At 43.2% G+C, this 27,014-nt stretch overlaps 1 protein-coding gene across 1 annotated transcript in view; it reads right to left on the bottom strand.

The window, feature by feature from the left end:
• Positions 1–613: 613 nt before the first annotated feature.
• Positions 614–27,014, bottom strand: part of LOC311122740 (uncharacterized protein) — a gene marked incomplete at both ends in the record, with an annotated part of 67,558 nt that continues 41,157 nt past the window's right edge. Inside the window, 40 exons of the mRNA XM_084158097.1 lie at positions 614–807; positions 1,060–1,137; positions 1,401–1,583; positions 1,696–1,762; positions 1,949–2,128; positions 2,219–2,263; positions 2,440–2,475; positions 2,684–2,755; positions 3,178–3,231; positions 3,679–3,732; positions 3,828–3,881; positions 4,520–4,564; positions 4,671–4,724; positions 6,522–6,575; positions 6,777–6,830; positions 7,039–7,092; positions 7,255–7,362; positions 7,528–7,581; positions 8,032–8,145; positions 8,261–8,296; positions 8,527–8,625; positions 8,745–8,780; positions 8,880–8,957; positions 11,014–11,058; positions 11,842–11,946; positions 12,911–12,964; positions 13,114–13,167; positions 13,270–13,323; positions 14,648–14,701; positions 15,043–15,096; positions 17,145–17,177; positions 17,566–17,607; positions 17,963–18,016; positions 18,144–18,206; positions 18,328–18,372; positions 20,488–20,541; positions 20,846–20,899; positions 21,031–21,084; positions 21,251–21,304; positions 22,711–22,764. Coding sequence (XP_084014223.1) covers positions 614–807; positions 1,060–1,137; positions 1,401–1,583; positions 1,696–1,762; positions 1,949–2,128; positions 2,219–2,263; positions 2,440–2,475; positions 2,684–2,755; positions 3,178–3,231; positions 3,679–3,732; positions 3,828–3,881; positions 4,520–4,564; positions 4,671–4,724; positions 6,522–6,575; positions 6,777–6,830; positions 7,039–7,092; positions 7,255–7,362; positions 7,528–7,581; positions 8,032–8,145; positions 8,261–8,296; positions 8,527–8,625; positions 8,745–8,780; positions 8,880–8,957; positions 11,014–11,058; positions 11,842–11,946; positions 12,911–12,964; positions 13,114–13,167; positions 13,270–13,323; positions 14,648–14,701; positions 15,043–15,096; positions 17,145–17,177; positions 17,566–17,607; positions 17,963–18,016; positions 18,144–18,206; positions 18,328–18,372; positions 20,488–20,541; positions 20,846–20,899; positions 21,031–21,084; positions 21,251–21,304; positions 22,711–22,764 — 2,730 coding nt within the window. The remainder of the gene's footprint in view (positions 808–1,059; positions 1,138–1,400; positions 1,584–1,695; positions 1,763–1,948; positions 2,129–2,218; positions 2,264–2,439; positions 2,476–2,683; positions 2,756–3,177; positions 3,232–3,678; positions 3,733–3,827; positions 3,882–4,519; positions 4,565–4,670; positions 4,725–6,521; positions 6,576–6,776; positions 6,831–7,038; positions 7,093–7,254; positions 7,363–7,527; positions 7,582–8,031; positions 8,146–8,260; positions 8,297–8,526; positions 8,626–8,744; positions 8,781–8,879; positions 8,958–11,013; positions 11,059–11,841; positions 11,947–12,910; positions 12,965–13,113; positions 13,168–13,269; positions 13,324–14,647; positions 14,702–15,042; positions 15,097–17,144; positions 17,178–17,565; positions 17,608–17,962; positions 18,017–18,143; positions 18,207–18,327; positions 18,373–20,487; positions 20,542–20,845; positions 20,900–21,030; positions 21,085–21,250; positions 21,305–22,710; positions 22,765–27,014) is intronic.

Here is a 27,014-nt window from a genome sequence, read left to right as displayed (position 1 = left end):
AGAGTGACGACACTATTACGGTATAACTTGGAGTCAGTTAAATGGCCGTTCTGTAACTGTGGCTCCATCTTTTACCAGATATGGGTACAGATGGTATTTTGTTTTCTTTGAAATAGTTTTGAGGATTTGATTGAGCCTACCTAAAGTGACAGATCGGCAGGGTTTGCACTTTTGGGGACTATTCCATTGGTTCAAATACTATTTGAACCCAGGCCTGGTTCTGTGCCGCCACATTATAGCCCAGTAAGCATGACTGTAGTCTGTGGTCTTTTACATGGTCCTTCGAGCCAACCCTCCACAACCACTTCCCCTGGTCATTCCACCCCCAAACCCCCATAACAAAAACAAACAAACAAATTCTGACCGGCAGGCAGGCAGAACACTTCTCTCGAGCTCCCTCCAAACTGAGGAGATATATCTTTATGGAAAGAAAAGTTCTTGGCTCATCCTAACACATCCCAGTTCATAAATAGCTGGACTTGTAGCTCTCTGGCTGCGTCCAAAATGGCATCCTATTCCCTTTATAGTGCACTACTTTTGACAAAAGTAGTGCACTATATAAGGAAGAGGTTGCCATTTCGGATGCACCCTCTGTTTGTGTGTCTCTGTCTCTTTAAGTCCCCTTGACGTTCTTGGTGTGGGGTCGTGATCCCAGACTAGCGTAGTAGGCACACTGGGAGGGGTCACACTGTCCTGGGGGTCCGCTGGGGCCTGGCTGGCCATGGGGGCCAGGGTTCCCTGGTTCTCCCTGAGCTCCAGCCGCCCCGGGCTGCCCGTCCTTACCGTAGCCTGGCATACCTGCTGGACCTGGAGGGTGGAATAGCAAAGTCACATTAAATGGTAAAGTGAATGGCAAAGAGTCACACTGAAGCAACTGCTGCTTTCTTAGGAAGTTCATGTGTCAGTCACTCAGTCACTCACCCCACTTGTGCTGGATAGCGCATAGTTTAGCAACTAAGGATCTCAAGAAGGATACAAACAATCATCCATTACGAATGATATAGTAGTAATAGAGACATTCTATTGATGTAATGCTGTAATAGAGGAACAGTACTGTACCTATAGGACCAGATGGTCCAGTCTCTCCTCTCTGTCCAACTCCGTTTTCCCCCTTGTCTCCTCTGGATCCTCTCTCACCTGGACGTCACAGAGATGACAGACATAACACTCACAATGTGTCTGAATCAAGACAACCTAAATCAAGACCACCAAAGGCAACTATTATCAATGGTTGGCAAAAATGTGTTTTCTGGGTGTAGTGGAAACCTGAAACCTCTCATGTAGTGGTTTGACAATATTACAGTTTTTAATATTATGCTCTCACAGTGTCTGTTTATCTGAACCAATAAATACAGTATGTGTGACCAATAACAATGGGGTCTTCACTTTGGATCAATTACCTTTAGGACCCATGGGCCCTTTCATGCCGTCTCCTCCATTCTGCCCAGGCATGCCAGGCTCCCCTGGGGGTCCGGGGCGACCGTGGCTCCCGTCTTTCCCTGAGGGGCCTGGAGGTCCTGGCCGACCTGCCGTGCTCTTCACATGGCCCGGCTGGATCTGGGCCATCAGGTACGCCATTTTGGCTGGAGGTGGAACACACAGACACGATTATGACTTGCACAGCTTATACGAGGTCAAACATACATCGCAGATTGCACTAATGTCCCATTGTCCCTAACAATACGCCAGTCTCACCATCTAACGCTTTAGCTAGTTCCTCCTGGATCAGCCTTCTCATTGTTTCCAGTGATGTTGACTCTCCCTGTTGGAAGGAGAAATTATCATGTTTATGTCATCGATTTCTAGATGTCTGTACTATTGTCTATAGCACTTTGACTGTGTCTGGGTTTGAACCAGATTTTGTAAACCACAAGACTGTTGTCCTGCTGAGCTAAAACCTGGCGGTTTACTCTGGGTAGCTAATGCAAATATTCAGGTCACTACTCACCCGTGGTCCTGGTTGTCCAGGGTTTCCAGGTGTTCCCCGAGGCCCGGTAAGTCCCACCTCTCCTGGGGGCCCGGACATACCCATCATCCCTGTGTGGCCCTTACGGCCTGGGGGCCCCGGGTTACCAGGCATACCTGAATCTCCAACAGGTCCCTTATCTCCCTTCCCACCTGAGTCGCCCTACAAAGACATCCAACAAAACACACCCGGAGACAATATAAACAATGTTGTTTATGGTCTTTGGTTGGGCAGGCTCCTGTATGTACTCACCCTCTCTCCTTTGACTCCACGTTCTCCTGCTCTGCCTGACATACCCTGTGAAACAGACAAGGAGTTGGTTTAATGTGTTGTGGGCAAGACATCTCCCAATCCATGTTCCACAACAAATCCATTTCATAGTGTAAAGATGATAAAAGTAGCTGATGAAAATTGAAATACATCTCCAAAAATCTATCAACAAACGAATCAATCAATCAATTAATGGTTCTTACCTGTTTCCCCTCTGGACCGACAGGACCAGTAGGACCCTATATAGATAGAGAGATCGAAGGCAGAGACATTTAAATATAAATACATTTGATTAAATCAGAAACGCTTGTAACTTCAGATCCTCTTATGGCAGAACATCAACTCAGACTGTTCCAACATGAGTGGTAGGACTACGAGACGTAGTAACAGTAGCTTAGCACGCTAGTGATAACGTTGACAACAAAAGGAGCAGGAATCCCTATTTACCGAGGGTCCCTTGGGACCACTAAAGCCTGGTAATCCTGGGTTCCCAGCATCTCCCTTGGCTCCAGCCTGACCCTGTACACACAGAAACATTGGGGCTTATGACTTTCACATGGCGTAGTCATACTTTAGTCATACTGTAGTTGAACACTCACAGGCAGCCCCACTTGGGTGAGATTAACCTAACGTTTAGCTATCTGATGTTCTTACGAACGTTGCTATTCTTGGAGGTAAATCTCATAAAAGATCTTGCGGTGGAAGATGAAACAGCTGCAAGTGATTAATATTCATATTTACAAGGGCTTGGTGGGGCTTGGTGGGGCTTGATCTAGCTGGCTGTAGAGTACCAGATACAGGGCAGAGGGAAGCTGCTGTGTTCGCTAAATACAAACAGCATTTCACTGCATGTGCACATTTCTGTTTTCACAGAAGCTAGGACCACGATGTCTGCAATGTTAAGAGCAGTTCCTGCTGTATATAAATAAATAATCACTCACTGGAGTACCAGGGGCTCCTGCCTTTCCTGAAGGTCCTGGTTCACCAGGTTTACCCTTGAGAGAGGTTGAGAGGTAGAGATGGAAGGAGGGAGGGAGAAAGAGATAGAGAGACCAGAGAGAGACCAGAGAGAGAGAGACCAGAGAGAGATCAGAGAGAGAGAGAGACCAGAGAGAGAGAGAGAGAGAGAGAGAGAGACACCAGAGAGAGAGAGAGAGAGAGAGAGAGACCAGAGAGAGAGAGACCAGAGAGAGAGAGACCAGAGAGAGAGAGACCAGAGAGAGAGAGACCAGAGAGACAGAGAGAGAGAGAGAGAGAGAGACAGAGAGAGAGAGAGAGACAGATAGAAAGAAAGAGTGAGAAAGAAAGAGTGAGAGAGAGAGACAGAGAGAGAAATACAGACACTTTTTGACTTTCTATCACCAGGTTGTCATCGTGCTAGGTCTGGTGTGGTAAGTGTCAGCAGATAAAGGCTTGTCTACTGCAGTATAAAGGTGACTTACATTCTCCCCTCTCTGGCCAGCCAGGCCCTCTGGTCCAGGTGGTCCAATATTACCCTTCAAAAACAAACACAACGCATACATTAGTAAGACATTCCCTGTATGTTGATACTTACAGAGTTATGATTGGTTAAATTGGTGTTCTCACTCACGTCTTGGCCAGGTTTACCCTCCGGTCCGCTACGTCCTTCCTTTCCATCTTCACCCTGATTGGTCGAGGACAGAAAGATATTAATCAACGCAACCAATCAATTCACAATAGGCTTCTCTTTTCCTAATTTAATCAAAATGTTTTGATTATAGCTATAGAAAGGGGCTCCACTGGTAAAATCTATAGGGATTAGAGGAAAACTCCACCCCTTGACCTTGATGGCCTGGATGTACGAGTCTGGGGTCAAGGCGAGACATTCTTATACATCTAATGTGGTCTATAAAATCCATAGGCAGATAGGAGTCAAACCAACATAATGCTCTGTCTTAAGAGAGGTGTTCTGGTGATGCACTTGGGCACTTGGTCCATCTCTGTCAGAGAAAAGGCTGGAGTGATGTGAGCCTGGCACTGTGTTTTAGTGACTCAGTGGTGTCTGTAATGAGGCATGCTATTGGTCACACTATAATAGGTCACACTATATTGAGACATGCTATTGGTCATACTACTGTGACAGATATCGTATCCTAGAGCTGAATGAGATTTAATGAGAGTAGGCATGTGTCACAATTTTGAGAGTGAGATGATTTGATCTTGACAGACCAGGGAAGACATAAGCCCACGTTCATATTCAACAAGTTATGGCCTAGTCATCTGATGTGTTGCCTATTGTGACATGGGAGTCAATGGACTGACCTTTGACCCTGGTGGTCCAGGCTCTCCTCTGTGACCCTTGAAGCCCTGTATGGAGAGAATCATCAACATGAATACACCAATATTACTAGTGAAAGGATATTTCCATTAACCACACGGTTAAATAATACTTCCCACAATTTTAGTTACTCACAGGCATTCCCCTGAGTCCTGGCTGTCCTGGTGGTCCTGGCTCTCCTTGTTTACCCTGAGATCACAACACTCACACTTAGATTACACAGACCAAGGGAATGATGTGCAGGTAAATATAAAGGGGACACACATTTTGCCATGTACAGTACATTCTGAAAGTTTTCAGACCCCTTCCCTTTTTCCACATTTTGTTACGTTACAGCCCTTATTCTAGAATTGATTAAATAAAACATTCCTCATCAATCTACACACATTAACCCATAATGACAAAGTGAAAAGAGGATTTTAGAAATGTTTGCAAATTTATTAAAAATAAAAAAACAGAAATACCTTACTCACATAAGTATTCAGACCCTTTGCTATGAGACTCGAAATTGAGCTCAGTTGCATCCTGTTTCCATTGATCATCCTTGAGTTGTTTCTACAACTTGATTAGAGTCCACCTGTGGTAAATTCAATTGATTGGACATGATTTGGAAAGGCACACACCTGTCTATATAAGGTCCCACAGTTGACAGTGCATGTCAGAGCAAAAACCAAGCCATGAGGTTGAAGGAATTGTCCGTAGAGCTACGAGACAGGATTGTGTCAAAGCACAGATCTGGGGAAGTGTACCAAAACATTTCTGCAGCATTGAAGGTCCCCAAGAACACAGTGGCCTCCATCATCATTAGAAGGAAGAAGTTTGGAACCCACAAGACTCTTCCTAGACTGGCCACCCGGGCCAAACTGAGCAATCGAGGGGGAAGGGCCTTGGTCAGGGAGGTGACCAAGAACCCGATGGTCACTCTGACAGAGCTCCAGAGTTCCTCTGTGGAGATGGGAGAACCTTCCAGCAGAACAACCATCTCTGCAGTACTCCACCAATCAGGCCTTTATGGTAGAGTGTCCAGACGGAAGCCAAAAGGCACATGACAGCCCACTTGGAGTTTGCCAAAAGACACCTAAAGGACTCTCAGACCATGCGAAACAAGATTCTCTGGTCTAATGAAACCAAGATTGAACTATTTGGCCTGAATGCCAAGCGCCACGTCTGGAGGAAAGCTGGCACCATCCCTACGGTGAAGCATGGTGGTGGCAGCATCATGCTGTGGGGATGTTTTTCAGTGGCAGGGACTGGGAGACTAGTCAGGATCGAGGGAAAGATGAACGGAGCAAAGTACAGATAGATCCTTGATGAAAACCTGCTCCAGAGCACTCAGGACCTCAGACTGGGGCGAAGGTTCACCTTCCAACAGGACAACGACCCTAAGCACACAGCCAAGACAACGCAGGAGTGGCTTCGGCACAAGCTTGTAGCGTCATACCCAAGAAGACTCGAGGCTGTAATCGCTGCCAAAGATGCTTCAACAAAGTACTGAGTAAAAGGTCTGAATACTTTTGTAAATGTGATATTTCTTTGTTATATATATATATATATATATATATATATATATATATATATATATATATATATATATATATATATATATATATATATATATATATATATATATATATATATATATATATATATATATATATATATATATATATATATATATATATATATATACACACACACATTTGCAAACATTTCTAAAAAACAGTTTTTGCTTTGTCATTATGGGGTATTGTGTGTAGATTGATGAGGAAGTAATAAACAATTTAATCCATTTTAGAATAAGGCTGTAACGTAACAAAATTTGGAAAAAGGCAAGGGGTCTGAATACTTTCCGAATGCACTGTATAACCAGGGACCATTATGACTGATTATGTACATAATGTATCCCTGGAAATGAAGTCCCAATAGGATATACAGGACATACAGGATATCCTGGGAATATAATCAGGCCATATCATGTGTACTCACAGATTCTCCTTGTTCTCCTTGGCGGCCATCTTTGCCAATTTTACCCATTTGACCCTGCGGAACATTCAGCTTTCAGCCTTTTAGCATTTAGCCTTGATTTTCGAAATGTTTATTTACAGTCCACTCCATAAGTTACACTTATGTTATCATGGATAGCTTGAGATAATAACAATACCACAACAACCTCTATGAATACTAAGTCTTTAGCAGGTAATTTATATTCTTTCACAAAACTTTATCAACACAGTTTCTCACCATTAAGCCTGGTAGACCTGGTGGACCCTGGATTCCCTTCATCCCCTCCTTGCCCTGCAGGATGAAAACAAACACAAGATAGTTCCACAGATTCAACCATGATAAATCAACAACAACACTAGGATGATTAATGACCTCTGCCACAACAACACTCAGCCCAGTTGACCTATATGGCCAGCCAGTGGGATGAGCCCGATATAAAACTGATGACATGTAGTGTAATATGCTGTCTGGAAATAAAACACATTGACAACATCCTGACTTTTTCTCCAGGGGCTCCTGGGGGACCGATGGGGCCGGGTTGACCGTCGTTACCCTACAGAGAGACGAAGAGGGAAGAGTCAGAAAGAACATTCATCCTACTGCAATAACCATAGGAGTTGGCGATACAGCACACAGGGATATGAAACTAGGCTACTAAACAGCAAAGATGATGGCCTATGGTAGATACTGGTAGTACCAACAGGCAGGTACTCACAGGATTACCCATGATACCAGCAGCACCGGGGTGGCCAGGGGGTCCGGTGTGGCCTATTTCACCTTTGTCTCCAGGTCCTCCTTGGGGTCCTCTATCACCTTTCACACCCTGTAGGACAAACAGTAAATAAATAATGCATATCACCTCTGGCCACTGTGTTGTATGGCAGGTGACATAACAGACACAAACCACTGGATGTTTTCAGGTCTTCAACTCAATAATTCATGTTCTACGGAAGGTAAAAGTGTGCGGGTGTGGTTGAGGAGGACTTGCTTTTTCTCCGTTAGCTCCTGGGGGTCCAGTGGGTCCGGTCGGGCCTGCCTGGCCCTGTAATGATAACGACAGAGAAACAATCAGTTTCTGGCTAACTAAAGGCTTTCTCTCTACATCTCTCTTTCTGGTCTGTCTTTCTCCCTCTCTCTCCCCATCTCTGGCTCTCTAAAAAGACCATCAGCAGCCCTGTCTCCAGGTCCTGATCATTCACTGTACCCCCCAGAGGACAGGAAGCCTAACGATGCTGAGAGAGCCAGCCTGATAGCTTCCCGCTACTTCAGTCAAACAGTGTGATGGATACAGGAGAATCCTCGCTCTTCTCCTGGGCTACAGTCTGAGGCATGCTACTTCTATGAAGTTCTCTTTGTAGTGTTTAGAGATGAAGAAATGGTATGGAGAAGATCATATTAATCCTATTAATGATTCAGGATGTGCATCTCCCAGTAAGAGATACATTTATCATACAACAGATGGAATAGCATGGTGCTCTGACTTTGTCCTTACTTGGTACCCGTCCTGTCCGTTCTTCCCTGGGGATCCAGCTTGTCCCTTGTCCCCTGGTGTCCCTGGCAGACCAGGCTGTCCTGGGGGTCCGGCTGGGCAGTCTGAACACACGTCCTGAAGGACAAAGAGAAACACTGAGTGATGAAATAATCTGTCTGTCTCAGAATATACTGTATGCTTTAACAAGATGGAGGAAACAGTACTATGGTAATGGCGCTCTCCTCCTTACCTTCAGATTCAAATCCGATAAGTCTGCTGCTGCTCCCTGAAAGAGATGGCGTATATTAGTTTGGTCCATTATTAAACAAAGGTTGATTGGACTTATAAACTTCACATTGTTTATCACATCATGAGTTTGAATACATCCCCATAGGTGTGCCATCATGTCAGTGCAGTGACAAAGAAGGTACAGTATAGTGAAGGTACAGTATTTGGTCTCTGTTTGCAGTGTTGTTGGGACGTTTACAAGGCAATTTACTGTACTGGTCAACTTACTGGCTCTCCTGGGGATCCCTTCTCTCCTGGTCTTCCTGGTAAACCATTGTGTCCTGCAGGTCCCCGTATACCAGCGACGCCTGGCAGACCTCTCAAGCCCTGAATCAGGAAACAAACAGCAGTCAGTTAAACTTTTATTTGAACGTTACCCAGTTTACGTTTTCACATTGACTTGGTCACTCTAAGGCTGAGCATAATTATGACAAAAATGTTTTTACCGGCGGTCCAACTGCACCATTGGGCCCTGAAGGTCCCTGTAAAAGAAAATGTTCTCAGACATGTTCAAGATATGCTGCAAGATTGAATGTGTGTGTGTGTGTGTGTGGTTGTGTGTATGGCGTGGTTGTCTATACCGGGGGTCCATCTTTGCCTTCTCCTGGAGGACCCCTGTCCCCTGGAACCCCCTGAAGTCCCTTGGATCCGGGTTGGCCCTGGAACACACAGACCGAACCTTGGTTACCATCCAATGAGACATCAACAGAACCTTGGTAACCATCCAACCAGGGGACACTGTGTCCTATTAATGCAATAGCCAATACTCTCTGATGACATTACTGTACAGTCATGGTCAAAAGTTGAGAATGACACAAGTATTGGTCTTCACAAAGTTTGCTGCTTCAGTGTTTTAAATATTTTTGTCAGATGTTACTATGGTATACTGAATTATAATTACAAGCATTCCATAAGTGTTGACCCTTCTTTTTCAAGACCTCTGCAATCTGCCTTGGCATGCTGTCAATTAACTTCTGGGCCACATCCTGACTGATGGCAGCCCATTCTTGCATAATCAATGCTTGGAGTTTGTCAGAATTTGTGGGTTTTTGTTTGTCTACCCGCCTCTTGAGGATCGACCACAAGTTCTCAATGGGATTAAGGTCTGGGGAGTTTCCTGGCCAAATTTCAATGTTTTGTTCCCCGAGCCATTTAGTTATCACTTTTGCCTTATGGCAAGGTGCTCCATCATGCAAGGTGCTCCATCATGCTGGTACCATTATTTATTCATGGCTGTGTTCTTAGGCAAAATTGTGAGTGAGCCCACTCCCTTGGCTGAGAAGCAACCCCACACATGAATGGTCTCAGGATGCTTTACTGTTGACATGACACAGGACTGACCGTAGCGCTCACCTTGTCTTCTCCGGACAAGCTTTTTTCCGGATGCCCCAAACAATCGGAAAGGGGATTCATCAGAGAAAATGACTTTACCCCAGGCTTCAGCAGTCCAATCCCTGTACCTTTTGCAGAATATCAGTCTGTCCCTGATGTTTTTCCTGGAGAGAAGTAGTTTCCTCGCTGCCCTTCTTGACACCAGGCCTTCCTCCAAAAGTCTTCGCCTCACTGTGCGTGCAGATGCACTCACACCTGCCTGCTGCCATTCCTGAGCAAGCTCTGCACTGGTGGTGCCCCGATCCCGCAGCTGAATCAACTTTAGGAGACGGTCCTGGCGCTTGCTGGACTTTCTTGGGCACCCTGACGCCTTCTTCATAACAATTGAACCTCTCTCCTTGAAGTTCTTGATGATCTGATAAATGGTTGATTTAGGTGCAATCTTACTAGCAGCAATATCCTTGCCTGTGAAGCCCTTTTTATGCAAAGCAATGATGACGGCACGTGTTTCCTTGCAGGTAACCATGGTTAACAGAGGAAGAACAATGATATCAAGCACCACCCTCCTTTTAAAGCTTCCAGTCTGTTATTCTAACTCAATCAGCATGACAGAGTGATCTCCAGCCTTGTCCTCGTCAACACTCTCACCTGTGTTAACGAGAGAATCACTGACATGATTGTCAGCTGGTCCTTTTGTGGCAGGGCTGAAATGCAGTGGAAAAGTTTTTGGGGGATTAAGTTCATTTTCATGGCAGAGAGGGACTTTGCAATTAATTGCAATTCATCAGATCACTCTTCATACCATTCTGGAGTATATGCAAATTGGCGTCATAAAAACTGAGGCAGCAGACTTTGTGAAAATTTATATTTGTGTCATTCTCAAAACCTTTGACCACGACTGTACTATCGTAATGTTTGGCTCAGATAGTTCTGCTGTGCTGAGCAGAGTGGTTGTTGATCTTTGCAGGTCTTGGCTGCTCAGGCAAGATACATCACATTTGTGTTTATTTCTAACAGAGAATCCAATCAGAAGTTTTAGAATTCATTGTGGCGGTTGTAAAGGTGACCATGGAGGATGTTTAACAACTACAAAGATGGAATCAACAGAATGTCCATGCATGGCCTCTACCTTGCACTATCCTCAATCAATTACTCTCGCCAGTCTCTCCCCCCCCAACCAATCTCCTGCTCCCAAAAAAGTTGTTGTTAAATCAGTGTGTCAGTCACAGTATTGTGGTCACAGAAAATTGCTTTTGTCCAACCAGAATGGATTGTTTTCTTCCTAAGTTAGAGAAAAATAAAACCTTTTTGTCAACAGATAGAATCACCCTAGCTTCAAGGCATTAATGTTTCTCTCTACCCCTCCACCCCCAATGACATTACCTTCTGGCCGGGCGGTCCTTCAATTCCCTGCTGTCCAGGATCACCCTGTAATATAATATCACACATAACACTATTATCAGCCCACTGGCTGGTCAAATAAAAAAACGTGGCATTTAAAGTCTTATAGAATAAAATAAAATGGTCCTACAGCTCTCTGGACTAGGGTAACAGAAACCAATTTAATATAGTGGAGAACAATCACTACATATTTGTGCAAATAGTGTACTGTACTGGTGTATGCATGAGGGTTATATGTTATAGGCCAGCAGCTGACAGTAGTAAGATGGAACTGTTATGAACCACACACACACAGCACCTGTACACCGTCCTGCTGGGTTCCTTCATTAGTTTCATGTGATAAAGCAGAAACTGCGTATGCTCTGTTTGTTTGCTTTCTCAGCACTATCACCATATGTCTGTGGTGTAGAAAATGAGTAAACAGGTTCCAGGTCAAATCGCTGGCATAACTGTATAATGTGGGTTGTACCCCACTAACCAGTCATATTGTAATATGGTTGTATTTAAATGCATGTTGATTTATGGACATGTGCAGCCAACACCCGTACAGGATGTGAAGGGCTTTTAATTTGAAACCCCAGAGCCTGATTGGATAAGTGCCAACAAACTCTGGTTCATATTTCTTAGAGTCTGGATAACAAGTTAGATATGTGTTAACTCTGTAGTCAGGAGTTTTTCCTGACTATGCCACAAGACCAGGCAAAACTCTCGACCTTGGTTATAGTGGTCACACAGACAGGAGAAACTCAAGGTTTGAACGTAAAAACGAGGTTTGAATGTCTTATGAAGAGTGATGTTTCTGTGTCTTACGTTCTGTCCGTCTTTGCCCTTCCCTGGTAGGCCAGGGGGTCCTTGTATGCCTGCATCTCCAGGAGGGCCTGGGGGGCCACCACGACCCTCCTTCCCCAACTCTCCCTGGAACACACCACACACAGGGAGATGAGCATAGCATAGTGTTGCATAGCATAGAGTAGTCATTCATTCAGCACGAGTTACAATAGAAGGTCCCTAGAACACACAAGTTACGGCTTACAATATGATGTCCCTAGAACACACGAGTTACGGGTTACAATATGATGTCCCTAGAACACACGAGTTACAGGTTACAATATGATGTCCCTAGAACACACGAGTTACGGGTTACAATATGATGTCCCTAGAACACACAGGTTACAGGTTACAATATGATGTCCCTAGAACACACGAGTTACGGGTTACAATATGATGTCCCTAGAACACACGAGTTACGGCTTACAATATGATGTCCCTAGAACACACGAGTTACAGGTTACAATATGATGTCCCTAGAACACACAGGTTACAGGTTACAATATGATGTCCCTAGAACACACGAGTTACGGGTTACAATATGATGTCCCTAGAACACACGAGTTACGGCTTACAATATGATGTCCCTAGAACACACAGGTTACAGGTTACAATATGATGTCCCTAGAACACACGAGTTACGGGTTACAATATGATGTCCCTAGAACACACGAGTTACAGGTTACAATATGATGTCCCTAGAACACACGGGTTACGGGTTACAATATGATGTCCCTAGAACACACGAGTTACGGGTTACAATATGATGTCCCTAGAACACACGGGTTACAGGTTACAATATGATGTCCCTAGAACACACGGGTTACAATATGATGTCCCTAGAACACACGAGTTATGGGTTACAATATGATGTCCCTAGAACACACAGGTTACAGGTTACAATATGATGTCCCTAGAACACACGAGTTACGGGTTACAATATGATGTCCCTAGAACACACGAGTTACAGGTTACAATATGATGTCCCTAGAACAACACATTTGAGATCACGTTTTGATCCATATAGCAAAGCAGTGATACGGTTACTGACCCGCTCTCCTCTCTGTCCAGCTATTCCAGGTGGTCCAATGGTTCCAGGGATGCCCTGTGTAATAGACAGAGAGAGAAGTATGTTCAGGGCACACATTAGGTTAAAGGTTAGTTTAAAGCATTAGGGACATTCTCGAACACCAACACACAAATTCCATATGTTGAAAATATTTTGGGGTTGTCATTTCCACAAAATTAACCTACCACATTGCCAGGCAGTCCACGGACGCCCTGTGTACCCTGCAATCCTGGAGGACCCTGGAATAGAAACAAGACTTCATTCACAACTGTCTATATGTAATAGTATTATCAGACATGTAATTGAGAGCAAATATATCGCAGTAAGGACCCAGAACTTACAGGCTCTCCTTGTCTCCCAGTCTCTCCTTTAGGGCCAATGTCACCTTTAGGTCCCTGAATTGAAGGGGATAACAAACAAACTTGCCAGTCATTTAAGGCTATGAAGTAAGTGGAAATCATTCAGTATAATATGACAAATTATGTCGAGGTTTGGCTTCTATTTTCCAATGGATGACACCTTATGTAAGGCCCTATACAATCCGCGGTGCATTAAAACGGAATTCAACAATATCCCAAAAAATGATTGAGCTTATAGGGAATCAACTACATTTATTGAAAATGTATTAATTTGTCTAAGTTTATCATTAGACATAAACAGAATGCATCAGTGATTCATATTTCCTGCAACTTTCGCGTCTACCACTTTGTGTAGCCATTAGAGATGATGCCAAGGAAACCTTCTTCTCAATTAAATGTTAACTACAAAGTAGGCTGTGCTTACCTGGCAAAATTATATCATGATTATTTGCATCAATTCAGGGTATTTGTTTTGCAAACTCTACCATCAGATGTGCGCTACAAAAACACAGCTAAACAATAGCCTCTTGCTAGGTGCGCAAATGAATTAAAGGGTAACTAGGATATGCTCCAAAATCAAAATGTCTTAGATTTTTTCCCAGACCTAAAAAATGGTCTCCTGATGTGGTTTAAAGAGCGACTGAACACGACTATTGGCATGTGTGTTTTTCTGTTGATCATTAGAAAAACTAGATTTCAGTCTTGGAGGTGTGTTTCCTGATTTGGTTAATGATGTCCCCTATGAGACACTGTAGATGCGGAAGCCTATTTCACTTCCTCAAAATCCCCAGAATTAATCAATTTTGACGTTTTTGCCAAGGATATTTTAGTTGTGCAATTTTACATCTAACTAAGGTGTTTGGTGCAGTATTTCTCAAGTAAAAAAATGGCGACATGTTGTCTTATGTAAACAGTCAGAGCTGTCTAGCAGGTCTGTCGCACTGTCTATGCTATTGGTTAGAGAACAATCACTGCAGCTGTTCACCCCATGTTAGTGGGCAAATGGACATACCTTAATTTAACCTTTGTGACGCGTGGATGTTCCAAACTCCGTTTTAGACGAGACTGACTTTATGACCAAAATTATCCTATTTACATCTTGTAGTCAATTTTGACACTAGAGTAACATTTTCTGACTTATATTGATGCCACATAGGCCATTTTCAAAGAGATCCATTGCTTTTTAAAAGCAGTCGTTCTTTAAGCACTGTACAAAACGGTATTAGGCAACAAAAAAATGCAACCGATTTTATAGGGCCCTACTTATGTTATTGTCTCTACATGGGTTGTGAATAGGTGTGTCCAATTATAAATAACATTTGATTGATTGATTGATTGATTGATTGACTGAACTCCTTACCTGTGGTCCGGGCAGTCCCGCAAAGCCTTGTTCACCAGGCAGTCCTCGTCGACCCTTCAGACAACACGCAGGTTAGTAACATCCCCAGAATGATGTTCAACATCAAACAAATTATACCGTATTTTGCTCTTTTGCAATGCCATATGAGTCCTTTCAAAGTGAACAGTGCCCATCCTATTGATAGAGCACTGTTACTATTTTAGCGTACAAGCATAAAGCACTAACTGCAGCGGTGGTGTAAAGTACTTAAATAAAAATACTTTGAAGTACTACTTAAGTCGTACAACTTTCACTTCACTACATTCCTAATGAAAATATGTATTTTTTACTCCTATAAAAATGCAACCTAATGTTATTCCTTTGGTAGAAGGCTCCTTTAATTCTGAATAACTCACATTCTCTCCTGGATTCCCCTGCTCTCCCTTTTCTCCTCTCTCTCCAGGTGTTCCCTAGGGAGAAAGAAAAAGGATAAATGCATGTCCAAGTTGTGAAATATTGCTGTGTAATAATACGTGTTGTGTACAGTTTCAAGGACTGGAAAAACACTTTTTTTTTTATCAACATAAAATATTCCTAGACATGCATTAGGCCTGGAGAACATTTCTAACACAGAGCAGTTTCTACCAGCCAGGTCACACCAGATCGACTTCAGTATTCAATGTTTATCCAGGTCCCCAGGATGTTGGGAAATGCCTTCAATACCATTCACTAAGGGCTATGTGAGAGCCTATTACAGTGGGGGAAAAAAGTATTTAGTCAGCCACCAATTGTGCAAGTTCTCCCACGTAAAAAGATGAGAGAGGCCTGTAATTTTCATCATAGGTACACGTCAACTATGATAGACAAATTGAAGGAAAAAAATCCAGAAAATCACATTGTAGGATTTTTAATGAATTTCTTTGCAAATTATGGTGGAAAATAAGTATTTGGTCACCTACAAACAAGCAAGATTTCTGGCTCTCACAGACCTGTAACTTCTTCTTTAAGAGGCTCCTCTGTCCTCCACTCGTTACCTGTATTAATGGCACCTGTTTGAACTTGTTATCAGTATAAAAGACACCTGTCCACAACCTCAAACAGTCACACTCCAAACTCCACTATGGCCAAGACCAAAGAGCTGTCAAAGGACACCAGAAACAAAATTGTAGACCTGCACCAGGCTGGGAAGACTGAATCTGCAATAGGTAAGCAGCTTGGTTTGAAGAAATCAACTGTGGGAGCAATTATTAAGAAATGGAAGACATACAAGACCACTGATAATCTCCCTCGATCTGGGGCTCCATGCAAGATCTCACCCCGTGGGGTCAAAATGATCACAAGAACGGTGAGCAAAAATCCCAGAACCACATGGGGGGACCTAGTGAATGACCTGCAGAGAGCTGGGACAAAAGTAACAAAGCCTACCATCAGTAACACACTACGCCGCCAGGGACTCAAATCCTGCAGTGCAAGACGTGTCCCCCTGCTTAAGCCAGTACATGTCCAGGCCCGTCTGAAGTTTGCTAGAGTGCATTTGGATGATCCAGAAGAGGATTGGGAGAATGTCATATGGTCAGATGAAACCAAAATAGAACTTTTTGGTAAAAACTCAACTCGTTGTGTTTGGAGGACAAAGAATGCTGAGTTGCATCCAAAGAACACCATACCTACTGTGAAGCATGGGGGTGGAAACATCATGCTTTGGGGCTGTTTTTCTGCAAAGGGACCAGGACGACTGATCCGTGTAAAGGAAAGAATGAATGGGGCCATGTATCGTGAGATTTTGAGTGAAAACCTCCTTCCATCAGCAAGGGCATTGAAGATGAAACGTGGCTGGGTCTTTCAGCATGACAATGATCCCAAACACACCGCCCGGGCAACGAAGGAGTGGCTTCGTAAGAAGCATTTCAAGGTCCTGGAGTGGCCTAGCCAGTCTCCAGATCTCAGCCCCATAGAAAATCTTTGGAGGGAGTTGAAAGTCTGTGTTGCCCAGCGACAGCCCCAAAACATCACCGCTCTAGAGGAGATCTGCATGGAGGAATGGGCCAAAATACCAGCAACAGTGTGTGAGAACCTTGTGAAGACTTACAGAAAACGTTTGACCTGAGTCATTGCCAACAAAGGGTATATAACAAAGTATTGAGAAACTTTTGTTATTGACCAAATACTTATTTTCCACCATAATTTGCAAATAAATTCATAAAAAATCCTACAATGTGATTTTCTGGAAAAAAAAATCTCATTTTGTCTGTGATAGTTGACGTGTACCTATGATGAAAATAACAGGCCTCTCTCATCTTTTTAAGTGGGAGAACTTGCACAATTGGTGGCTGACTAAATACTTTTTTCCCCCACTGTATATCAAGTAGGCTCACAGCCTTAAACCACATGCTCCGGCTCCGAGGATTGTGGTTCAATCCCAGTGCTAGGCACTTATTTTTTTCTGTTTTAACCCTATCCCAAACTGGAATTAATGTCTAAACATAAGTGAGATCTTGTTGGTTTCTACAGTACTTACAGGCTCACCAGGCTCAGGAATAACATTGGCCACCTGAGAGAAAAACATAACACAGAGAGACCAGTTAGCCAATAAGCATCCTCAAATTGCAATGCATTTTTCCAGGAAGTTTTTTGTTTGCTTAGTTGTACATGGATCATTTAAAAAAATGTACTTCATATATGCATGACAAAAATATTATTCGGCTCACAGACATGTCAATCTTCAAAGTTCGAATTTACTACAATACATCTTGTCATTCCCTGAGGTATATTACAATGTGTTAATATCAGTGGAGGCTGCTGAGGGGAAGACAGCTCATAATAATGGCCGGAGCGCTCCAGCCATTACCAGAAGCCCGTCCTCCCCAATTAAGGTGCCACCAACCTCCTGTGGTTAATATGGTCATTTGCTCCATTCAACATCTGTTTACTTTACTCACGTTTCCTGGTATTCCTGGAGTTCCCTTTGGTCCCGTGTCACCCTGATGCGACACACACACACACACACACACACACACAGTGTGAGAAAGTTAATTAGCTCATTACAACAAACTAGTCCCCTGGTGGTCGTTGGTGAGACAAAGTGAAGAGGAAGTCTCTGTGACTAACACACTCTCTGACACAAGCAGCAAACATCTTTCATGCAGCTAACGAAGCTTTTATGCTAATAAGCATGCTTATCCAATCACACAATAACAAGAATCTTGTTCATTGTTACTGACTGTCTAGTAACAGTAAAGGTAAGAGATCGTAGGGCGTTTAAAGGATGTTGTGACATACAGTATCTAGCTGTTTACATGAATCTTTGTAAATCAATGTCTCATATCTCCATCTTACCTTGTCACCTTTGTCACCCTTTGGCCCGAGAGAGCCATCTTGTCCTCTGTCACCCTAAAAAATAAAACACAAGACACAAACAGGAGCATAGTACACAATGAGATTTAGATGCAAGCTGTCGTTGGGCTGAAGCACAAATTCAAGAGTATAGCTTTAATGATGCTTATGAGAACAAACTCACCTGTCCTCCTTTCTCTCCTTTTGGTCCAACAACACCTGGTTGTCCAGTTAAACCAACTTGTCCCTGAAACAGACACACACACACAAACACACACACACAGACAGAAAGATGAAGAGCATGTGAGATGAGGAACTTTGAGTTGAGTATAATGATTTAAGGTCATAGCCAGGTATTATTAACTCACCCCCTCTCCTCCAGGTCCTCTTGGTCCAGGTGGTCCTTCTTCACCCTATAGCAGCATTCAGTCATCATGAGACCATAAGATTCCTCAGACCACACTTGACATTTCTGTAACACTTTCTATGAACTACCTTGCATTCATTTGCATTCAAATGGGGTGCTGTAAGGAGCCATGCGCAATAAGAAATGGTTATGTCTATAAAAGCACGGGTATATCTCAGAAGGTTTCTATCCAACTCCCTGAATTGAAACATAATGCCATTAATTTGGTTTTACTACTCCATCTCCTATTTAATGATCCTTCCAGCGCAGGTGAAAGGGATACTTTAAAAGTCACGTTTATAGGCTCCATACAGTGAGGGAAAAAAGTATTTGATACCCTGCTGATTTTGTACGTTTGCCCACTGACAAAGACATGATCAACAAAATCAGTCTATAATTTTAATGGTAGGTTTATTTGAACAGTGAGAGACAGAATAACAAACAAAAAAAACAAAAAAAACGCATGTCAAAAATGTTATAAATTGATTTGCATTTTAATGAGGGAAATAAGTATTTGACCCCTCTGCAAAACATGACTTAGTACTTGGTGGCAAAACCCTTGTTGGCAATCACAGAGGTCAGACGTTTCTTATAGTTGGCCACCAGGTTTGCACACATCTCAGGAGGGATTTTGTTCCATTCCTCTTTGCAGATCTTCTCCAAGTCATTAAGGTTTCGAGCCTGATGTTTGGCAACTCGAACCTTCAGCTCCCTCCACAGATTTTCTATGGGATTAAGGTCTGGAAACTGGCTAGGCCACTCCAGGACCTTAATGTGCTTCTTCTTGAGCCACTCCTTTGTTGCCTTGGCCGTGTGATTTGGGTCAATGTCATGCTGGAATACCCATCCACGACCCATTTTCAATGCCCTGGCTGAGGGAAGGACGTTCTCACCCAAGATTTGACGGTACACGGCCCTCCATCGCCCCTTTGATGTGGTGAAGTTGTCCTGTCCCCTTAGCTGAAAAACACCCCCAAAGCATAATGTTTCCACCTCCATGTTTGACGGTGGGGATGGTGTTCTTGGGGCCATAGGCAGCATTCCTCCTCCTCCAAACATGGCGAGTTGAGTTGATGCCAAAGAGCTCCATTTTGGTCTCATCTGACCACAACACTTTCACCCAGTTCTCCTCTGAATCATTCAGATGTTCATTGGCAAACTTCAGACGGCCCTGTATATGTGCTTTCTTGAGCAGGGGGACCTTGCGGGCGCTGCAGGATTTCAGTCCTTCACGGCGTAGTGTGTTACCAATTGTTTTCATGGTGACTATGGTCCCAGCTGCCTTGAGATCATTGACAAGATCCTCCCGTGTGGTTCTGGGCTGATTCCTCACCGTTCTCATGATCATTGCAACTCCACGAGGTGAGATCTTGCATGGAGCCCCAGGCCGAAGGAGATTGACAGTTCTTTTGTGTTTCTTCCATTTGCAATAATCGCACCAACTGTTGTCACCTTCTCACCAAGCTGCTTGGCGATGGTCTTGTAGCCCATTCCAGCCTTGTGTAGGTCTACAATCTTGTCCCTGACATCCTTGGAGAGCTCTTTGGTCTTGGCCATGGTGGAGAGTTTGGAATCTGATTGATTGATTGCTTCTGTGGACAGGTGTATTTTATACAGGTAACAAGCCGAGATTAGGAGCACTCCCTTTAAGAGTGTGCTCCTAATCTCAGCTCGTTACCTGTATAAAAGACACCTGGGAGCCAGAAATCTTTCTGATTGAGAGGGGGTCAAATACTTATTTCCCTCATTAAAATGCAAATCAATTTCTAACATTTCTGACATGCGTCTTTCTGGATTTTTTTGTTGTTATTCTGTCTCTCACTGTTCAAATAAACCTACCATTAAAATTATAGACTGATCGTTTCTTTGTCAGTGGGCAAATGTACAAAATCAGCAGGTATTCAAATACTTTTTTCCCTCACTGTATAAACTTTAGTCTGCTGCATCACTTTTATGAAGTGCCATTGATATGGCCTGGGTGTCCAGACAGAGGTTGCATCTGAAATGGCACCCTACTGTAATTCCTATGTAGTTCACTACTTCTGACCAGAGCTCTATGGAGTGCCCTATATAGGAAAAGGGGTGCCATTGTGGACGCAGACAAAGAGTAGTATCACTGTACCTTAGGACCAGGTTTACCAGGGAAGCCATCCAATCCAGACTCTCCTCTAGGCCCCTATGGAGATGAATGAAGAACACAGCTTGGTACATTTATGGTATTGAATCAGATATTATCCTATCTAACACATAATGTTGTCACAACATTGCAAACAGGTTGTGAAAGAAGGTTGGTCATGGCATTACCATGTGACAACATTTTGAGAACCTAACCATGTCAGTAAGAATAACATCCTCTATGCCTTTGGAATGCTACATTTTATTAGATGTTTCCTTTCTGTTAGTGAGGATTAAAACCTGAAACATTCAGTTGGTTATGAAACATTAATCACTACTACTACTACTACTACTACTACACTGACCTTGGCTCCGTCATTTCCTGGAACTCCATCCAGCCCATCGTTTCCAGGTAAACCCTTCCAACAATAAATATTGGGTTAAGTCTGGGACATGAGTACTTCGACAACTCAATGTTACATTAGTGAATCATATTATAACATGTCAAACATGTAACATGTAAATGTTGAAAAAAATTCAGTAAACTTACAGCTTTGCCTGGCTCTCCTGGTTTCCCTGAAAATCCAATCTCGCCAGGTAGACCCTGAGCAAAGAAAAGGGACAATATATATATATATATATATATATATTTTTTTTTTTTTTCAATTTCCTCTATGTGGGTTCCATTTGCTTTGGATGAGCTTTTGGGATGACTGCTGACAGTATACTGCTGTACAGCCTTCAATGGATTGTTGATGCACAGAACTCACAGGAGGTCCAGTTTGTCCAGGGTTTCCTTGCCCTCCAGGAGGCCCTTGGGGACCCTATAAAGAGACACAGCATCATCAATAAAGACTGTCATCAACCTCAGTCCAACCGGCAAGACATACAGTACCAGGATCAGCCACTAGATGGCAGAGTATTGTAATGTACAATATCGTATTCTAGGTTGGCCTGATATTCAGTCAGCTCCAAGTCGTGGAAATATCATGAGTAGGGCAATGAGTTATTCCTGGTAGGCAGTGGTGTAAAGTAACTAAGTAGTCCCCTGTAGCTCAGTTGGTAGAGCATGGCGCTTGCAATGTCAGGGTTGTGGGTTCGTTTCCCACGGAGGGCCAGTATGAAAATGTATACACTCACTAAACTGTAAGTCGCTCTGGATAAGAGTGTCTGCTAAATGACTAAAATGTAAATGTAAAAATACTTAGAAGTACTACTTAAGACATTTTGGGGGGGTATCTGTACTTTACTATTTATGTTTTTGACTACTTTTACTTCTCTAAGGAAAATAATGTATTTTTACTCCATACATTTCCCTGACACCCAAAAGTACTTGTTACATTTTGAATGCTTAGCAGGACAGGAACATTTTCCAATTCACACACTTATCAAGAGAACATCCCTGGTCATCCCTACTGCCTCTGATCTGGCGCTCACTAAACACAAATACTTTATTTGTAAATGATGTCTGTGTTAGTGTGCCTCTGGCTATCCGTAAACAATAAAAATATAAAAATGTTGCCGTCTGGTTTGCTTAATATAAGGAATTTGAAATTATTTATACTTTTACTTTTGATAATTAACTATAGTTTAGCAATTACATTTATTTTTGATACTTAAGTATATTTAAAACCAAATACTTTTAGACTTTTACTCAAGTAATATTTTACCGGGGGACTTTCACTTTTACTTGAGTCATTTTCTATTAAGGTATCTTTACTTTTACTGAAGTATGACAATTGGGTACTTTTTCCACCACTGCTGGTAGGGTGGTCACATGGTCAAGAGGAATTCCAGACCCTAAGGAACTAATTATTGCTTTTAAGAGTGATATTGAATATTAATTAATTTATGTAATGTGGAGAATTAAGTATTTTCCCTCCAGTGGAGGTGTTTAGTGAAGCTAGTGCTGAGAGAGAAATAGCGTCAGGTATGTGGTCCATGGTGAATAGTTAACATCCAGAAGGAAATGTCATTGAATGAGCCAGAGCCAGGTTTAAGAGATGTGATGATAACTGACACATACTCCATTCATGGTGTCAAAAATAGATCTTATGACGCAGAGAATCAATCATACTGTCTGTTACACATAGCTTTCATGTTCCAACAGATTTTTTCGTCATGGAATATATCTGTAAATGATCTGATACTATAGTAGAACACAATAAAGAGTGCCTGCAATGTATAGCACATAGAAATAAAATAGTAATCTTAAAAATAGTAGTCTTACAAGTGGTCCGGGTAGCCCGTCAACACCAGGTAATCCACTTTCACCTTTCTTGCCCTGAAAAAGGAAGACGCAAAATCAACCATCATACATCAAAACATGTCACGTTGGGAGAAAATAAACCTGTGCCGGAAAACATGTTTATTCTCTTGGTAAAAATCAACCCTTTAAAACCTCTGCTGCTCTGGCAACTCCTGTACTTGAATTCTATTCTCTCTGATTCTCTGCACTGATATAATGCCCTCTGCAGGATTGTTTAAGGTACTGCGTCATGTTTCACCTGAGATGGCCCTACTGTTGCGACTGATACTGTATATGTAAAGGATGGGCGGGTGGAGAATTCTTTGAGGCTCATCAGGGAAACAGTTGACTGATAATGGCTGCGGTGTGGACTGTGGTGCGTGTGAGGAGCCAGGAGAGGTCCACTACACGGCTGATCAACCATGTAACTGGCACTGTCGGCCCTGTCGGCCATGACAGCACCATTATCACAGCAGAAATCCCTCAGTGACTTCACATCCTCAATATACACACATACACTCAGACCAGCCCCCATCCCACCACAGTGGAGTTCTCAGCAATAGTAACAACACACTAAGGTACAGTTACAGTGAGGGAAAAAAGTATTTGATCCCCTGCTGATTTTGTTTGCCCACTGACAAAGACATGATCAGTCTATAATTTTAATGGTAGGTTTATTTGAACAGTGAGAGACAGAATAACAACAACTAAAATCCAGAAAAAAACATGTCAAAAATGTTATAAATTGATTTGCATTTTAATGAGGGAAATAAGTATTTGACCCCTCTGCAAAACATGACTTAGTACTTGGTGGCAAAACACTGGTTGGCAATCACAGAGGTCAGATGTTCCTTGTAGTTGGCCACCAGGTTTGCACACATCTCAGGAGGGATTTTGTTCCACTCCTCTTTGCAGATCTTCTCCAAGTCATTAAGGTTTCAAGGCTGACATTTGGCAACTCGAACCTTCAGCTCCCTCAACAGATTAGCTATGGGATTAAGGTCTGCAGACTGGCTAGGCCACTCCAGGACCTTAATGTGCTTCTTTTTGAGCCACTCCTTTGTTGCCTTGGCCGTGTGTTTTGGGTCATTGTCATGCTGGAATACCCATCCACGACACATTTTCAATGCCCTGGCTGAGGGAAGGAGGTTCTCACCCAAGATTTGACGGAACATGGCCCCGTCCATCGTCCCTTTGATGCGGTGAAGTTGTCCTGTCCCCTTAGCAGAAAAACACCCCCAAAGCATAGTGTTTCCACCTCCATGTTTGACAGTGGGAATGGTGTTCTTGGGGTCATAGGCAGCATTCCTCCTCCTCCAAACACGGCGAGTTGAGTTGATGCCAAAGAGCTCGATTTTGGTCTCATCTGACCACAACACTTTCACCCAGTTCTCCTCTGAATCATTCAGATGTTCATTGGCAAACTTCAGACGGGCATGTATATGTGCTTTCTTGAGCAGGGGGATCTTGTGGGCGCTGCAGGATTTCAGTCCTTCACGGCGTAGTGTGTTACCAATTGTTTTCTTGGTGACTATGGTCCCAGCTGCCTTGAGATCATTGACAAGATCCTCCCGTGTAGTTCTGGGCTGATTCCTCACCGTTCTCATGATCATTGCAACTCCACAAGGTGAGATCTTGCATGGAGCCCCAGGCCAAGGGAGATTGACAGTTCTTTTGTGTTTCTTCCATTTGCGAATAATCGCACCAACTGTTGTCACCTTCTCACCAAGCTGCTTGGCGATGGTCTTGTAGCCCATTCCAGCCTTGTGTAGGTCTACATTCTTGTCCCTGACATCCTTGGAGAGCTCTTTGGTCTTGGACATGGTGGAGAGTTTGGAATCTGATTGATTGATTGCTTCTGTGGACAGGTGTCTTTTATACAGGTAACAAACTGAGATTAGGAGCTCCTAATCTCAGCTCGTTACCTGTATAAAAGACACCTGGGAGCCAGAAATCTGGCTTTGTTGTTATTCTGTCTCTCACTGTTCAAATAAACCTACCATTAAAAGTATAGACTGATCATTTCTTTGTCAGTGGGCAAACGTACAAAATCAGCAGGGGATCAAATACTTTTTTCCCTCACTGTAAGTGCTTCAAGTCACAACAGAACAGCCAAAAAGGTAAAAGGGAAAATAGATGAACTGTAACTAACTGTTGTGTTGCCCAGAACAGAACAGAGTAGACTAGGTCAGGGTATCCACTCTGAATACCCCACAGTGAACAGGCTAGACTTAGAGCTACAGTAGAGGTAGCAGATACAAGAAAGACAAAGCAGGTAGGTAACCTAGCGGTTAAGAGCGTTGGGCTAATAACTGAAAGGTTACTGGTTCTACTCCCTGAGCCTACTAGGTGAAAATCTGTTTATGTGTCCTTGAGCAAGACATGTAATCCTTAGTGCTTCTGTAAGTCGCTCTGGATCTGCTAAATGACAACAACAAAAAACTATACTACGGAGGTAGGGTGATGCCTTCTCCATACCAAATACAGTGTCGTCACCACTTCCAAGTGAGAAACCTGTCATGTAATTTTCTATTACCATCAGAGCCCTATGGTGAGGGTATTCCTCAACACAATACAGTGACAGATAGAGCTCCTGTTGTCATAGTTAGAAAACATCTAATTCCATCAACTGTGTGCCATCTAAACTCCAGCTGATGTAACATCGTACTGCTCCCTCCAGGAGGTCTGGCTCGGTCAGATTACCCAGCAAACCAAAATTGGTTCTGTGAACTTTCCCAGAACATTAATTAGGTTGCCCTAAAAGTTCTAATAACACAAAAACTGTCCATTCGCCTGATGTTGGAAGAACATTCCCAGAACACATTTTGTTATTACATTACCTGGAAACCTTAATAAGAACCTTAGGGGGATATTCTGTGGTGGTTGTTACAGATGTTGTGCATAACAACATGTCTCCCGAGTGGTGCAGTGGTCTAAGGCACTGCATTGCAGTGCTAGCTGTGCCACTAGAGATCCTGGTTTGAATCCAGGCTCTGTCGTAGCCGAGCGGGAGACCCATGGGGCGGTGCACAATTGGCCCAGGGTAGGGGAGGGGATGTAGAGCATGGCGTTTGCAACGCCAGGGTTGTGGGTTCGATTCCCACGGGGGGCCAGTATGAAAACAACAAAAAACAATAATAATATAATGTATGCACTCACTAACTGTAAGTCACTCTGGATAAGAGCGTTGACAAAAAAAAAGGAGAACATTCCAAGAATATTTCATTCAACACATTTTCTGGAAAAACATTATTTAAATGTTTTGGGGGGATGTTATCATCATAGCGTTAGATAAAACCCTAACTAGAACTTAATAGGAATGTTAGCTAATGTCCTGGGATTGTTCCCAGCTTGCTGGGTAGTCACTGCTTCCTGTCTCCTTTACAGCCTGCTGTAGTGTTTTGTAGGGTTCCTGGGGTAGGGCTGTTGACAGGTCTGAAGCGGTTTATACATTATTTTTGCAAATGTATAAATAAAACAAAAACAGAAATACCTTATTTACATAAGTATTCTAACCCTTTGCTATGAGACTCGAAATTGAGCTCAGGTGCATCCTGTTTCCATTGATCATCCTTAAGATGTTTCTACAACTTGATTGGAGTCCACCTGTGGTAAATTCAATTGATTGGACATGATTTGGAAAGGCACACACCTGTCTATATAAGGTCCCATAGTTGACAGTGCATGTCAGAGCAAAAACCAAGCCACGAGGTCGAAGGAATTGTCCGTAGAGCTCCAAGACAGGATCGTGTCAAGGCAGAGATCTAAGGAAAGGTACCAAAAAATGTCTGCAGCATTGAAGGTCCCCAAGAACACAGTGGCCTCCATCATTCTTAAATGGAAGAAGTTTGGAATCACCAAGACTCTTCCTAGAGCTGGCCGCCTGGCCAAACTGAACAATCGGGGGAAGAAGGGCCTTGGTCAGAGAGGTGACCAAGAACCCGATGGTCACTCTGACAGAGCTCCAGAGATCCTCTATGGAGATGGGAGAACCTTCCAGAAGGACAACCATCTCTGCAGCACTCCACCAATCAGGCCTTTATGGTAGAGTGGCCAGACAGAAGCCACTTCTCAGTAAAAGGCACATGACAGCCCTCTTGGAGTTTGCCAAAAGGCACCTAAATTCTCTCAGACCATGAGAAACAAGATTCTCTGGTCTGATGAAACCAAGATTGAATTCTTTGGCCTGAATGCCAAGCGTCACATCTAAAGGAAACCTGGCACCATCCCTACGGTGAAGCATGGTGGTGGCAACATCATGGTGTGGGGATCTTTTTCAGCGGCAG

The sequence above is a fragment of the Coregonus lavaretus genome, assembly GCF_964263955.1.
Source record: "Coregonus lavaretus genome assembly, chromosome: 3".
Taxonomy (NCBI): domain Eukaryota; kingdom Metazoa; phylum Chordata; class Actinopteri; order Salmoniformes; family Salmonidae; genus Coregonus; species Coregonus lavaretus.
This window is presented reverse-complemented; position numbering and strand designations above follow the sequence as displayed.